At 40.2% G+C, this 16262-nt stretch overlaps 1 protein-coding gene across 26 annotated transcripts in view; it reads left to right on the forward strand.

Moving 5' to 3' along the window:
• Positions 1–16262, forward strand: part of col13a1 (collagen, type XIII, alpha 1) — a 107899-nt gene that overhangs the window by 37357 nt on the left and 54280 nt on the right. For 25 of the 26 annotated variants that reach the window (XM_035172122.2, XM_035172124.2, XM_035172132.2 and 22 more), the window contains exons 3-4: positions 9170–9177; positions 12605–12631. In XM_035172122.2, the coding sequence (XP_035028013.1) occupies positions 9170–9177; positions 12605–12631 (35 nt within the window). The remainder of the gene's footprint in view (positions 1–9169; positions 9178–12604; positions 12632–16262) is intronic. The other variant, XM_035172142.2, reaches the window with a different exon arrangement.

Below are 16262 nucleotides of genomic sequence, written 5' to 3' on the forward strand. Positions count from 1 at the left end.
CTGTTTCCTTGAGGTGGTGGCATCAAGCAAAGGAAGTGTGCTCTGGATGACATATTGGTTTTCATGACAGGCACGTAAACTTTTGAAGGTCATCTAACAGGAAAGGGGCCCCTCTTGGATTACAGTGTGGGAAGTGGTTCCATCCCATCCAAAGGCGTTGAGAAGAAGCCTTTTTCCAGTGACTCTGTTGGTGAAATCTTTTACTTCATCCCTTTTTCTCCACCACATTTCCTCACACATCATCACCCACTATTAAAAGAGAAAGGATTTATTATTCTCTTAATGTCTTCTTCTTTTTGTTTATTTGTTCACATGAATTCTCCACCAGCAGCACATGGGCCTAGTGTTTTCTTTTCTTCTTAAATGTGAGGTTTGACTGGAAATAAAAGAACTTGAGTCAGTCTCCCAAACCACTGACCTTTCTTCTTGGAAAGTCAAACTAATTTATTTCTCCTTCCACAGATCTTTTGTGTCCTGTTAATTCCTTCCCTCAGGTATAACAACAGTTCACAGTGTACAAAAGCAAAGCTTGAAAAAAACAACCTCTTTTCGCCTGAATGCAAACCCACTATTAAGTCACTATGGCTGCCGGCCCTTTTAAAGATCTGGTACTGTTGCAAAAAGGCCCTGACTGTGCATTTCTAGTGGTTAGTTGAATTAGCGAGTCAGGGAAATGTAACCCTGTATCCTGGGGCACTGCTGTTTAGCCTAATTTGTTAATGATAGACCCTGGGCTTTACTAGCTTCTCAAGCCCTAGGCAAAGTGTCCGCTGCATGGGAACATGGCACTAATGCAGTGAAATATGATGTAGAGGACACATATATGTAGTAAGTATATGTCTTTCATCACTCTACAGAGCCTGCTCTTGTGTGCAGCACATTCATCACAAAGCTGCTACCACTCACCCACAGAGTGAGTTCAAGCAGACTGGAGCTTGCTCAACTCATTTCAACTTATTTGAAAAATTGGAGTTTGGACTTTGCTTCAGCCACAATGCAGTTCTTGATTTTGTGCGTATGGAAGTTCTTACTATTGCTACATAGCCAACAATCACTTGAACAGTTGTAGTCTTACCAATCCTGCAGAAATATTCAGCATCTAACAAGCTAACTCTAAGTTATCCCCAGCCCAGATGGCCCATCATGTCACTCTCTGATAGCAACTGTAGCATCCAGTCATGGCAAGCAACAATCCCCAGCACTCACTCCCAGCAAGAAACCTAAAAACCCACCTTAAAGGTGCACTGATAGAATATTCCATATTGACATTGGATCAAATTACAATGTGTGATGGGTTGCTCATTGTGACAAACTTTCCACCAACTCATTTCATTACGGAGCTTTTTAGCTCATTGCTTTGTTTATTGTGCCACTTAAAACATTCTCATCGACCTGTTTTCAAGCAGCAGAGGCTCTGATGAACCTCCTTTACTCTCCCAGCTCATACATCTACTAAACCTGAACTACCTCTCGTTTCCATTCTCAAAACTAATAAGAGGGTGAATGTTGGAATTTTAATTGTCAGATGGCAAGAAACATGACTCTTAACGAATGTTATTCTGTCTGGATTTCTAACTACACCACCATTTGCCTACAACTTTACAGAGTGATAATGTCATGTGTTTCCAGCTTGTTCTGACCCCAAGTTGCCAAAACAATCTATTAGGCTGATGTAGCTGAAGATGTGGTAAAATTATAAGGTTGCTTTAGTCCAACTCATTACCAGTGATTGCATTAGTGGAATTATGGAGTAAGTTTGTTTGTACCTGTCTTTTCCTCCTTCTGAGAAAATCATTGAGTCAGTTTAATTGTGGGTTTTCTGGCAAAAATACAATGTCATCTTTATGGTCATCTGCTGTAAGAGCTGCTGTGTGAGTATTTAATCCCAGGCTTGTTTTTATGCAATCTGTGGCCCGTTGTAAAATATACCACTCGCCTTATAAATGTCTTTGAGATTGAAAGCAAAACATTTCCCCCATCCCCTGAATTGACAAAAATTGCATGACACGAAACAGCCAGGGACAATTTAATGAAATTAGATGCTGTTTGTATAATACAGCACAATTTATTTGGCCTCTGATGGATTTGGTGAATTATATATTGTGCAGAACTTTCTGTGGCAATAAATAGTACTTTTATAGTCTACACATGGTTATTTCATCAGCATGAATGGCATGTTGGTCCCAAACCTAAAGCACATTGGCTCCAAAGAAGCAATAGATGCAAAAATTCTGAGACTTTTTGGCCATGAACCTCCTTCTTCAAAATAAACGACATGTAGGAAATTTGGCTGGATGTGCAGGTTCACCCTCCGTCTGGCTGGCAAAGTAATATTACCCTTAGAGCTTCCAAGTGGCTTTTCAGCTGTATTAGACAGCATCATTTCATATTAGCATGCTCCCTTTTCTTAACATTTTACATCAGAACATCAGGTTAGCATGGAGCCAAAGAAATCATAGGCAGCTTTAAAACTAAGACTTCATGTTTAACAAGGGAACATGGCTATAAGGGCTCCATGGGAATGGCTTGTACAATGTCTTGTATATGGTGAATATGCAGAAGATGAGGATGAAGAATGGGAACCTTTTTCGCAGCTCCATCTGCTTAGCTGCTGACTCTTGAGGACATTTCATCTTTTTACTGGTCTTCTGTTTTTCATGGGCCGGCATGTAATGAATAGGGGAAACATTTGATGAATTGTTTGTCTCAATTCGATTTTTTTCTTGTATTATTCTTGTGGAGGCTCTGAGTGTTTTGGGGTTTATTAATTCCTCTCTGGATGTAAGCAGACGAGCAAGGAGAGGTCAGAAACGATTGCATTCTTGCAATGCAGTCAATCAACCTTACTCATCTCCCTAAGCAGGCTGTCTGTCCACATTTTTTTCATTTGGGAACTAAAAGCCTTTATATGTGAGGGCTGATACTTGTAACAAATGGTGAAAAGGGATAAAATCTGAAAAATTAGTTTTCCAGGTCTCAATAAGAGGTGGAGGCGTTTTCCCTCCCTATGACAGAGAGAAGTGCAAAAGTTCAGTTTTATCCTTAGATAGATACACACCCCTCAGTAAATCCCCTCCACTGTTTGCACAACTGCAACTGTAAATCCTTGAGGTGTGAAAGTGAATTTACAGAGTGTTGAATATTTCTTTCCTCCTGAAAATCTGCAAATTTGAGTGGGTTTGGCATCAGAGCCACGTTTTTGAAGCTTAGCTGCTCAGTTGATTGGACATGCTCTGCTGACAATCCAAACAGGCTTTTCACTTTCCTGTCACCATATTGGATATTGAGGTGGATTCATTGTTTGCATAAGGTGGACTAAGATCTCAAACACACCTCACATTATGTATACAATTCATCAGGCTAGTTATCGGTCTAGGCTGTCTGATTCTAACCCTTACCCAATGAAAAAAGTGGATGAAATGCACATTTGAGCTGTATTGTAGAGCAATACAGTTTATATCTGCATTGAGGTTTTATAAAGGATGGATGTCTCTAGTTGGTCCCAGAAAAAAGGTTCTACCAAATATATAGTATCCAATAAAGCTTTTACTTGGTCTATAACTCTGTAATTCTAAACACAGACAGAGAACACTTTTGCTTCCCAGAATAAAGAAATTTGAAGATCATTGTTTTTATGTAACCATAGATGTCTTAGTATGCCTCAGACTAACAACTACATGGACACATGACACATGGATGTAATCAGGTGGAGGCTCTGATAATGTGGTTTGTGCTCCACCTTTCCACTTCAAATTTAGAACATGTATAAACACCTTTGGCATTAGCTGTGGCAAAACCTAGCAAACTTGAAGCATTGTGCTATTTAAGGGGGTCCAGGATCTGACCATGATTATTTTATGTTGCTTGACATTTCTGACTGAGGACATGGCTGAGGTTTAGAGTTATCCTACTTAGGCTGCTTGGTTTAATTATACAAAGAACATGGTCTTTTTCTTCTTATCTCAATCAAGAAGTTGTAATAATCCAAACAATACTGCCTTAAACATCCCATACCATCAGTCTGTTTTTTGGAACATCCATATGTGTTGTTTTTATGGTAGTTACAAATTAGGTGACTGACATAACTCTCCCATTAAACCTGAACAAGTGCGCTTGACACATTATATCTGCATTAGTCTCAAGTTAACTGTCTTTTGTCATGATATCTGTGGAGGAGCAGACTTTAGGGGAGCACCCCTGTGGACAATGCAATGCTCACTACCTTCCACATCCTCCTGGACTCAAGCTATTTGTGCTATCTGATGTCCTTTCTTTCAATCATCGTCCAGTGTAGTCTGGCAGAAACGTGACAGCACAAACGTTTGGGCAGGCTGCTGTGTTTATAAAGGCAATGGGAGAAGCAGGGAATCTGAGAGAGCAGGGGATGGTGGGCAGGCTGTGTTGGGTTTTTAGATGGTGATATTCTCAGAAATTCCACAGGTTATTCCTGGATACACATGCTGGGACAGAGATAGCCTCAAGGTGGCAGGCCTCCTGCCCACCACACCAGTTTGCTCTTTGTAGCATAAAAGGTCAAATAAGCTTAAAAAACATTTATAGTACAGCATTCTAGTAGACCACTCTAGAATTGTGGCCTATTGGTTACTGTACATTATTTGCTGGTGTAGTAAAGAATGCCTTACATTTGGTTGTGTGATTACTTAAAATACATGCAAGAGCCAGTGTTGACTAAATGAGAGACTTAAATAGGGGACAGGAAAGGGGGAACGCCCATGACTTTGCATGTTGGCATCCAGTGTAGATCTCCATTTCCGGGCGCACCAACCAGTACCCTTACATAAGCAGAAACAACAGGTGTTTGCAATAGTTAGACAGCATTAAGCCCAGCGGAGGAGAAGGCTTGGAATACATGGTATCAATGTAGTCAAGCAAACTCCCATTCAGTGTGTGTGTGTGTGTGTGTGTGTGTGTGTGTGTGTGTGTGTGTGTGTGTGTGTGTGTGTGTGTGTGTGTGTGTGTGTGTTTATGGGTGTAATGTTGTTTCATGTTGTGCCTACTACTTGTTGCACATAAAGCTGTTGCTTCAGTGGCCCCTCCTCAGGCGCCAGTCCATGCGTTATATTTGAAGCCCCTTCCCCCAGGCCTCCCAAAGTGCCTTTGGATCAAGGTGCTTTACAGTATGTCCCCTGGGTGAGTGGCTCCAGCCAACAGGATGTGATGGCAGGCCCAGAATGCAAGAGGAATCTTGCTTCCATGTTTGCTTTCCCTGCTCATGCAGACACAGTTTAAGTTTACCATTCAAGGACTGGAACGCAACTGCAGAAATGACTGGAAAAGTCATGCCCTGATGTAACTGAGACTTCATTATGCACATCCCTTCTGATAACTAAAACCTCACAAATTATAATATTGTGGGTCTTTTTTCTGAAGCAGCAATTATAGCCCTTTTAGTTTAAAATGATTGTCCCTTCAGGGTAAGTGGTAATTGCTGTTTAAACAACACTGTTCTGCTTGAAATGACAAATCTATCTAACTATTGGACACAACAAACCCGCCTGTTCAGAAATTCAGGAAATATATTGTATTATCTCGTATATGTATAGCAAATGTCATGGAAATCAGCACGTTGGAATTTCATATTTTTGTTTGTGGAACTACTCGTCCGGGAGTAGCACTAGGGCAGAGGTTTTTCTTAGCAGGGCATTGTGGGGGATGGGAGAGTGGAGGGTTTTAGGGGCAGATGTGAGGCAAAGGTAGACATATATGTGAAGTGAAAAGGACAGGTGCATGCTGGTGTTCTAAAAACAGCAGGAAGTTAGTCACTGCAGTCTAACCCGATGGTTTGGCAATGATCGGTCGGCAGTCACATTAGCTATGTCACCCAATGGCTGCATTTTACATTAAATCATGCTCCTTAGATTCATAGGTGTGACAAATCTGAACAAACAGACATGATACATATTGTAAATTAAAAAATCTGGGAGAGAAGCCAGCACCTCCAAGCATGAAAAAGTCTTTGGAAAATTATCCACAACAAATGCATTATTTTTTTTTTTAAACCCTTAGTAACATAAAGAGAAAAACATTAGGGTTTTCATGACAAACCTTCCAGTAGCTCCAGGTAGTGGCAGGAGGCAGGATATTGACTTTAACAGAAAACCAAAAATCCCACACAATGTCCATGACTCAAACTCACTTTATTTCCATCATCAGGACAACAAAGCCGTTTGAACTTTATGGAATGTCAGTATGACTTTTGCCACGTTTTACTTTGACATGGCTTTGACATTTGTATGCCCCGGGTGTGTGGAAAACTCAAATTACAACAAGAACCACACCTCCAAATTAAAAGGCAAAGAGAGAATAATGTCTGGGCCCACGGGGGTAACATTTGTCACCCTGACTGCGTCATTGGTAACTCCTGGATGTTTTTGCTCGTGTCAGGCCTCAGGGCTGGGGAAGTGATCAAATGCTCTGCACTCTCAGTCACTTTTATTTAATATTTCATGCTGGGCTACTCGTAAAGCTGTGTCTTTACCTTTTCTCCAGGAAATCTATGTAAAATTTACGACACATACTTTTTCTGTTACTCTTGGGACAAAAACTCAGAACCTCTACTTCATTCTTATTCTTAACAGTAAATTATTTGAGATGTCTATATAATTCCATCTTCCTTCACAGAACTGTCTATTATCCTTGTTCCAACTGCTTTTCATTTTAAGTGAGTACAAAGTGAATAAATTGAGTTGACAGTGGCCTTCTGGGCTGGATTGGACCAGTCTGAGGGGCAGACAGCATAAACCTCTAAGGAGCTAAAGCAGGGGATTTGATTTGACATTTCGCTGATGAGATTTGTCATTAATGATTTTCCTCACATTGCTGTGATTGACGTAACAACATATTTAGTGACCCCTGCCCTGATTCAGCAGTAATTGATTATGTCGGATGACTCCCGGCTCTCTCATTGTACTTGCGAAAAGGTCAATGGGTAGCATACTGGTGTTTTTGTGTAAGGTCTATCTCACGGGGCAGAGTGTGAGTCATGGGCTGGGCCTGGTCGTCTATCCCTCCCATATGTTTTCGATGAGCGTTTTTGAGCCCGGTAGAATCTGAACTATCAAACAGGGCAGGGCTTTTGATACGTTTCCCTGACTGGAGATACTAATAAACCCAGCTGCTCAATGAATTCACATTTGAGTATTTTATAGATTTCAAATGATAGAAGTGCTTCAGCATAAGTGATTCCAATACTGTTATTCATAAAAATGATTGCATATATTCGTTTTCTTTTTATGAATGTGTGTGTGTGTGTGTGTGTGTGTGTGTGTGTGTGTGTGTGTACTATAATGTCAAAATACAGAGGACATGATGTCAGTGCCTTCTTAGGAGTCACAGCTTTGGCAACTTACCAAGGTCCACTCGAAAGCAAGAACCAGTAAAGAATATCACAAGCCGACATTGCCATATTTAAAGAAATGAAAATAAAAATAATTGTGCAAGTAATATGTTCTGCAAAGCTATACATGATCGATCAAACTGGATTGCCAAAAAGCTGGCACCAGCACGGCACCACAAATTTGTTCGTCTGAAAGATAAAACCACTGACTTCAGTGGCTGGGAAAAGATGAGTGAAAGCAGCAGGGGTGAGAAGTTTTCCGAAGCCTTCAAATGTAAGATTTAATGACTTTTAAAGTAAATTTATAAAAAACCAAGCAAAGCAGCTGTGTTCTGTCAGCCATCATTTCTTTCCAATGGAGATTACTCCAACTTCCACTACGCAATGTAAATGAGACTCAGAATAAAAAATGAAAGATTTAAAATTAGCGTTATAGGAGATTAGGAAAAGCAACATCCTGGACCACATGACAATGAAGGGGTTTCTTAATATGGCTGTGATGTAGCAGGAGTGCCAGCTTGTCCTGCGACGCAACAAGCTAAATCAAACCTGTGACCCTCGCAACCAAAAGCCTCAAGTCGATTTCAGAAGGAGAGAAACAAGATTTGCACCATTTTAGGTCAAGTCCAGCTGGAGCAAAAATAAGAACTTCTGTTTTATCAATGCTTGTTTCCATTTCCTTGTGAAGCAAAAGCACATGGTTGTTGTCTACTCCAAGTTTGAGTAGTTAAAGTATTTAAAACTCATGGGGAAAAAGCAGATGGTTGGAACATTTAAGGACCCTTAAACAATGTTCTATCATGTATGTGCCATGAAGTTTGCGCCGTGACAGAATAAATGCTCAATTGGAGCTTATGTATGTAAATTGTGGAATGTGCTCAATGCAAAACCAGGTTTTAAATGGAAATGTTTGGGTCGTACCATTGACACCATGATAGGTAATAGGATAGGATCTCTCCAAGGAAACATATCGACATGCATTAATGTGCAAAGTGTAAACTTGTAAAAAAGTCAATAGTGCTGATTGTTTCTGCAAAAAATATCAAATCATTATCTCCATGTGCCGTGACTGGCAATCTTTTATTTTAAGAGGCCATTTTGAGCAGCGGACACAGACAAAGCGATTCACCGTGGTTCTTACTGGAACACAGGATTGTATATCAGGATCAAAATGTTTTTGGATTGGGCGCGGTGGAAATGATTTGATTTACAACCCTTCCATCAGATTCAGGATTGATTGGTAGTAAACCTATCTCCAACACTGCCAGGGCAGTAAAATATTTTCAAGTTTCCGGGCTCACTGGGCTGTGGCGGTCATCACTGGACAACATGTCATTGAATCCCTTGACTTTGATTGTGATTTATGCTGGAATGATTTATCATGACGTCCCTCTGAAAACATGGTCGAGCCTGGCCGTGGCGTGTCTCAGTGTCTTGTTGTTTGAGGAAATAGGTTAAACACATCAGTGAGTCATGACCTGGCACCGATGTGTCATTTTTGATGTGGGAGAGGTGTTTTCTAGAGTCAACGTTTCAGCTTCAGCTTGAACAGAGAAAATCCAGTACATAAAGGTTGCGAAACAAAACAATTCTGAAGCTTGTCAAGGCTGCTCCACAGTCGTGGCTAAATTACCAACTGAGCACCACCCATAAACACTGGGTATAGAAAATGGGTTAATCTGGCACTAGTATTTGTTTTATACATTATGAAGTGATCACAAGCATTTGAGGTATTCAGACTGTATGTGTATAATGTATAGTTTCATGTGAATGTTAATGTTTATCTCTTTTTCTCTTTCTCTTGTCTTGCAGGACCTCCAGTAAGTTGACCAGTGCCTTGTGTGATCTGCATGTGGTAAAGTGACGACTGTGTTTATTTTTGTATTTTGGTGTGAAGTAGACGAACTTGAACTTATCTGATGACAGTATATTGCCTTGTCTGGATGCAGTGATAGTCTGTATGCTGCCCTGTTATTTGGCTTTTTATGTCATGAACCAAATGTTTTCTTTATTTTATGGTTGTAAACTGTGCTTGAAACACCTGTGACCTGTCCAAGGTGTACCCAACCGCTTGCCCTCTCTGCACTGGGAAAGGCTTCAGTCCCATGCAACTCTGCACCGAACTTGGTTGAATGCATGCAAAGTTGAAATCAAGCCTTCGGTTAAATGGAAAACCTGCTGACTCCTGTGCCTCAATGCCACAAGGTTCAGGAAGACCGGTCCAACCATCTGGACACTATGAGTTTGACTTTTGTACAGCCGTGACAGCTTTAAAATCACATCTGCCAAAAATCCCTCCCTGGAAAATGTGAGGGATAGTTCGTACAAAGAAGGTTTGAAGGTACATGAGGTCAGACAGCGAAAAAGAAGCTAATTTTCCACTCACATACACTTCCATCTCCACTGGATCTGAGCAATTTAAAGACATGGTCACATTCCACTTTTCTTTATGCGTTCCATGGCATACAGACACGGTGTCAAACAAATGTCATCTAAAGATCATTTACGATGAGATTAGCTCACAAATAGCTTCCAGTAAAATGAAAAAGAAAGGGAGATAAGTGGGGAGATGAATGCAAAAGAGCTTAGAGTTTCACAGAGTAAATAGCCATGCATATAAAAACTACAGAATGTTTCAGATGTCATATATACAGCTGTGTCTGATCTTAAAATAGTAAAAATTCTAAAAATGTCACAGTGTCTGTGTGTGTGTGTGTGTGTGTGTGTGTGTGTGTGTGTGTGTGTGTGTGTGTGTGTGTGTGTGTGTGTGTGTGTGTGTGTGTGTGTGTGTGTTCAAGTTCAGTAGTAGGGTAAAGCCAGTCAGCTTTTGGGTAAAATAATAGAAAGAGGAATGGAGCAAGTCAAACCCTCTCATTCTGTTATACACCCCAACTCACTTCTTATTGAGCGTAGAAGAACCCAGGAGACTATGTATCCCAAGCACAATGGCCAAATATACGCTTCTCCCACCATCCCCTCCCCAGCATCCCATTCATTCAGCAGCACTTTGCCAAATGGGAGCCACATGTTGGAGGGTTACCGTGTAATTCAAGTGAAAGGTTCCTTCCGGCAGTGGGTGACCTTCGCCCCCTGCAGACAGCCCCTGAGCCAGTAGCTAATGGGCAGACGCCTACATGCGGTGTGTTCACACTCACCACCTGGCTGTGCACCTTCATACACTGCCCGCTCACTGCCCGGTAGCCTGATTTAGTCAAAATAGTGCTCATCTGATGAGTCAAGCACCGGCCACACTGAAGTACAAGTAAGACTTCTATCACATTGAGAAGATTAAGTTGATGAAAAAGCAGGACTCATCTACTATCTCTTAACTGTAGGTGAAAAAAATTCTAGCCTGTGGGGACATAAACTAAACATGAAGGAAGTGCAGAGTTTGAATTAAATGGAGAACAGGGAAGATCAGGAATCAAGGCAAACATCTATACTGGAATGAAATGAACAAAACTGAAAATCTTGGGTAGGGTAGGTCCTAATGTATTGGGTTATTTGTCCATGCTTCATGTGTCACACTTTTGTCTCTTCATAGCGTAGAGTAATACGTGATTTACTGGCAAAGATTGTTTGGAACACTCCAAAGATACAGATCAGCAATGCACAAGTGGATTAGACTGATGTTTTAATGGATTATGACTTTTTTCCATCACATAAAGTCTGATGGAAAAAATGATAGTTGTCACAATGCACCATCGAGCCACTGCACAGAATGAACACATGACAGTCTTCAAAGATATTTACAATCAGTCATCAGAGCCAATAATCAGGAGCTCAGATTGATGTTTCACGTTCCCTCCATCCAGGATTATGCTCGCCCACACACACACACACACACACACACACACACACACACACACACACACACACACACACACACACACACACACACACACACTGGACTCCTCCTGGAGGAATATTAATAACATGCAGACATTCAGGAGCAGGCAATCATCATTCTCCTCCGTGGAGAGTCAATTCCTTAGCAGCTTTTTGGAACATGTCAAGAGTTCCTGTTTCGACTTCCAACCAATTAGCGTTCCATCCTTTACAAAAAGCACAGATTTGTGTTCCGCTCACTCAGTGAAAACAAAGCACACTAGACTTTTGACTGTGTTCTCCCTCTTGCTCATAGAACCTGGACATAACTGAAGGTCTTTGTATTCTAGCTCCTTGTGATTTGTTTCTTGATGAAAGCCACCAAGCTGACATGTTGTCATATCCGCATTAGTGGGGTATTCAAGTAGGGTTAGAAGCTTTGAATAGGGTTGGTTACACAGAAAAATGGGGACTTTCAGCATGTGTTCTCCCAAAAGCAACCTTTGCATGCGTCTTTTGTTGTGAAATTCGAAAACTGTTCTTTTGTGTTCTGAAAAATCTGTGTTGTGTTAAAATGTGATTCACTGGATGCATTTGGACCAGAATTTAGGGAGGCATGCTACTGCATCAGTAGTTTTGTTTGTTTGCGCTGTCACTGACCTGAAAAGGCCAAAATAAAACATACATAACAGCAGAGATGTCATGGTACTAGGTCGATAACAAACTCCTGAATATGTGACAGTATCTGTCTTTATAGTAAGATAAGATAATAGTAATAATAAACAACAGGCATTTTAGTCTGATTCAAATAGAAGAAAAAGGAAGACAGACATGGCTAAACAGGGAGTGGCAAGTGCATATGCAACAACAGGTCCACAGTGACCTTTAGGGAAAGGCAAGAGTTGTTCATGGAGGCATCATTAAGAATCATTACGCTCCTAAGCTATAGACAACCATTGCAAAGTATGCAAACAATACAACAGACCAATTCAAATGTAAGGAAGAAACACTGCAATTTTATCCAAGCAGCTCAAAGAAAAGCATCCAGATCTGTACACAGATTTCAAAGATTTCTTATTGTCACTGAATGCAATCTGTGAGATGTAGCAACAGCTAATAACATTGGTAGTCAATCTGCAAAAGTAGAAGTGATTTTTTTGAATGAACATTTTCACACTGTCACAATGTAAGGGCACGATATCTAATTTGGCTAAGTAGAATCGTCGAATTTCAATTGTATTTGGTAGCAACTATAAAATTGCTGGCAGGGTGACATCCCTATAAGAAAGTAATTACCATGAATCTCTCCTAATCATTTTATTCTGGCCTGGTGCAGTGCAGTTGTCTTTCATATGTAGACTTTAATTGTAAAGTTCTCTCTTTCCTTTTTGTACCAACCTTTTCTCACCCCTTTTTCAGGGTCCTCCTGGACGAGCAGGCTTTCCGGTAACTCTCTTTTTAACTGGTGTTTTTGTGTGTCTCTAGATACAGTTTTTGCATATGTGATCACTGCAGTATTGATCTCTCTGTCTGCTCTCTGCTGAAAATTTGGATTATTAAATTAGTTTGTTCAGCATAGGTAAAGTGAAATTGAATATATCCAAGCTTTTGGCACCAGATCAGCCTTAAACAACTAGTAAGAAAACAAATCACAGACAGAATATATATATATATATAATATATCCTGCTTTACTAAATTTGTTTTGGAGGAAACATAATGTAGGAGAGCTGCAGTGATGCTACATTTTCTGTAGCCTAGGTTTTTCTCAAGCCTTTCTCTTGCTTCCTCAAACCTAAATATTTCGGACCTGTTTTGAAGCACTGTAACCTAACTAAATTTAAAATTAGGGCTTGCTTAGCACAAAGCGAAACAAGGGCATTAAAGACTGGGAATTAGCTGTCTACCACTAATTCAATTGTTATCCCATGGCAAGTGCTTCACTATTGTGCAGTGTCATAGTAGCTTCCCTCACTTTGACTTACATGGACACCAATATTTTGATCACTGACCTTAGTCAGGATAAGACATGATTTTGATTATGTTTTTTACATTATTTTCTAGCAAAAATATTCCACTGATAGTCCTGTTTACATATTACAGAGCATAATAATGACTCACATCATTACGTTCATTAGGTTAATCCGCCTCTTGTATAACCCTTATACCTGAAATTGTTTAAAGTATAATTGTACTGTATAACATTTTGCGTGTTTTCTTTCTAAATTTGCAAAAGTCTCAAATCCTTTCATTCCATCTTGTTTAAACCAAGGACAAGCATTGTCAAAGAGATGGTAATTGCTGTATGTTGATGTCGCCAAACGCCAAATAGAACGTTATAATGTGAGGTCAGATATTCCACATGTCTTAATCCGATTATTAGTATGATCTTATTCAGGTTAAGGTTTTCAGAATATGGCATCATCATCCTGATAGTTGGCTTATTTGGGTTAATAACAAAATAGATTATTGTCATTATTTTTCAGAACAGGTTTATACCACTGAAACACAGTTCCCCTCCCAACTCTTTCAGTTAGAAAAGGGTAGCAGTTTAATATGGGAAATAAATTAAGTGAACACAATATTTACATGAATCATAATATATTGTAGATTTGTATAATGATTTTTTAAGAAACAAAATGAATCTATGCAGGATTAAGTTTCCTACCAAACACATTTTCTACTGCAAAGCAGTTGTGTATATATATATCTAAGAAAACATGAGGGTATGACTCCAACTTGAACCTTGTGTACAACCAATCATCAACCGTTAAACTGTTATTGAACTCAAATATATCTAGACACATTTACCATGGGAATAGAAATCACTGAACAACCTCTATTTTTTTTCTGTGATTACTCTAGAAACTTCAGAGATGTCAATACAGCAGTGAAACTAAATGCTTATAGCTTTAAAACCCTATCAATTCAAAACAACATGGCCTCTTAGTTGTTTTCACTAAAATGCTTTCCTTATTTCTGCTACAGCTGGAATGTACTGTAATGCTTGCAAATGGTCTACTGTTTTGTCATATCTAACCCTCTTTTCTTTCCAATCTAACACTCGCTCTTCACTCCTTCCCTCTGCTGACCTAGTCAACATGTCAAACTCACAGGGTTCCTTTACTGAAAACAGGTGGCCATCTAGTGTCTGACCTTTGTGCTATGTTGCCAGTTACAAGAAGCAAAGGGTTGACTCTCTATGTCAAAGGGTGGATGATATTCTTTGCAACGATTTGTGATTGATTACTTCCGTTGAGCAGCGGGAAATGAAGTCACAAGCAGTCTTTGACAGAATGATGGGGGGAAGATGTGTTTTTTTGAAAGAGAACCCGTAACAGCAAATAAGGGAGCAATGTTTTTCATACTAGGTGGTCATACTTATATAGGTCTTAAAGGAATTAGAACCCACATATATGATCGATGTATTTTAAACACTTTTCTCCTTCCTTGCCTTTCACACACTCACTTATATTTCCCCACATACATGCGGACCAAGCTCACTTTGTGCAGTATTCCTAGAATTCCTACTAACCGCTTGGCTAGACACATGCAACTTTCAGAATTGACGATTCAGTCATAACTCATAAAAGCTACCGTGAGATTTTTGCAGTCATCTTTATCTGCTGCATCGCAACTCATGGTTTCATGAAGGTGTGGAAGTGAGGACATTTTGGCTGGTCCTCACTTTCTGACACACCTTTCAAAGGCTGTTTGAGGTTTGACACTCAGTCTTAAGGTTCAAGTTAGATTCAGGTGTAGGGTTATATTCTGTTGGGATGGTTAAGGTTACAGCTAGGAGGCAGGGGTTGGATTATATCAGTGAGCGTCTTCACAGAGATAGAAGTACATGTTTGTGTATGTTTGGCCTGAATATGAGGTCCAGCTGTGTCTCATTAACACTGTAGATACACCACAGACACCTTGACATTCCACTGCTAAGGACCTGCATTAATCCTTTTGACTGCAATGTGTTTGTCAGCTCAAGGCTTAGTTTGTGTGTGTGTGTGTGGTGAGACTACCAAGGCCGTAATAACTCTGAAAACCACAGAGAGAGTGACAGGCTCTACAGGGGAAAGGTGAAAAGGGAAAACAGCCTACTTGACCTATATCTTTTAGGCAGGGATAGTTTAGTATTGTAGAAACATGCTTGGGACGTAGAGCAGAAAGAATAGTGCGGCAGTGATGTGGTTTCTGTCTGTGGAAGTGTAGTGCAACACATAAACTGGCCGAGGGTTTACAAGGCACTCGGTCCGTCTCATGGCTACAAAACCCTACTTTATAGTGAAGGTTGTATTTTGTGGTCACAGCAAATAATCATGTAAATCATGTTAGCCCTGTGCTCTGGATCAAAACCACTTTTGGTGGTGCCATTTTTCCCAAGGTCTGGGTTTAACTCAGAAGCTTGGACAGGGCTTCAAAGAACACAGCTGTAGCCTGATAGTATTTAAGTGCTTTAAAAATATGCCATATGACTAATGAAAGAGATACTTCCAAATCTGATGTACCAGGACTGAAAACAGCTGAAACCATGTTCAGACTCAGACTCCATAGAAGAAATGATTGGCGCTACATGTTCGATCAAAATATATAAGACAAGCACCATAGCTTCACTAGGGTATATACTGCTTGAGAAGATTTCACTCAGACACCAGCATGGACCATTCCAACATCTGATCGGACAAATTTACCATTCACCTGATACTCACTGGACTTCAAATGGGATTATTCTGGTAGCATTTACAAAGTCTTCCATAATTCTTGGCCAAAATTAGGTTCTGAACAGAAACTTCCTAGCGATACATTTTATTGCAAGAAAAAGATGTGAATTTTGACTTAAGCTTCTTACAGCCATTCATCTAGTGACCATGTGCTCCAGCTTTGATGCTCAGCAATGCTGGTTGTCATGCAGACTATCATAACAGTCATGAGACATGACTGACATGCAATAGATGTATTGTTCTTTTCTAGGCAAGTTTGCTTGTCTCCACCAGAAACAGCTGCCCCTCCGCTTTGTGTCTCTTTCAGCATCCATTTACATTGTGAGTCACATTGTGACTTACCTGCAGTTACTAGCCT

Source organism: Hippoglossus stenolepis, chromosome 12 (genome assembly GCF_022539355.2).
Source record: "Hippoglossus stenolepis isolate QCI-W04-F060 chromosome 12, HSTE1.2, whole genome shotgun sequence".
Taxonomy (NCBI): domain Eukaryota; kingdom Metazoa; phylum Chordata; class Actinopteri; order Pleuronectiformes; family Pleuronectidae; genus Hippoglossus; species Hippoglossus stenolepis.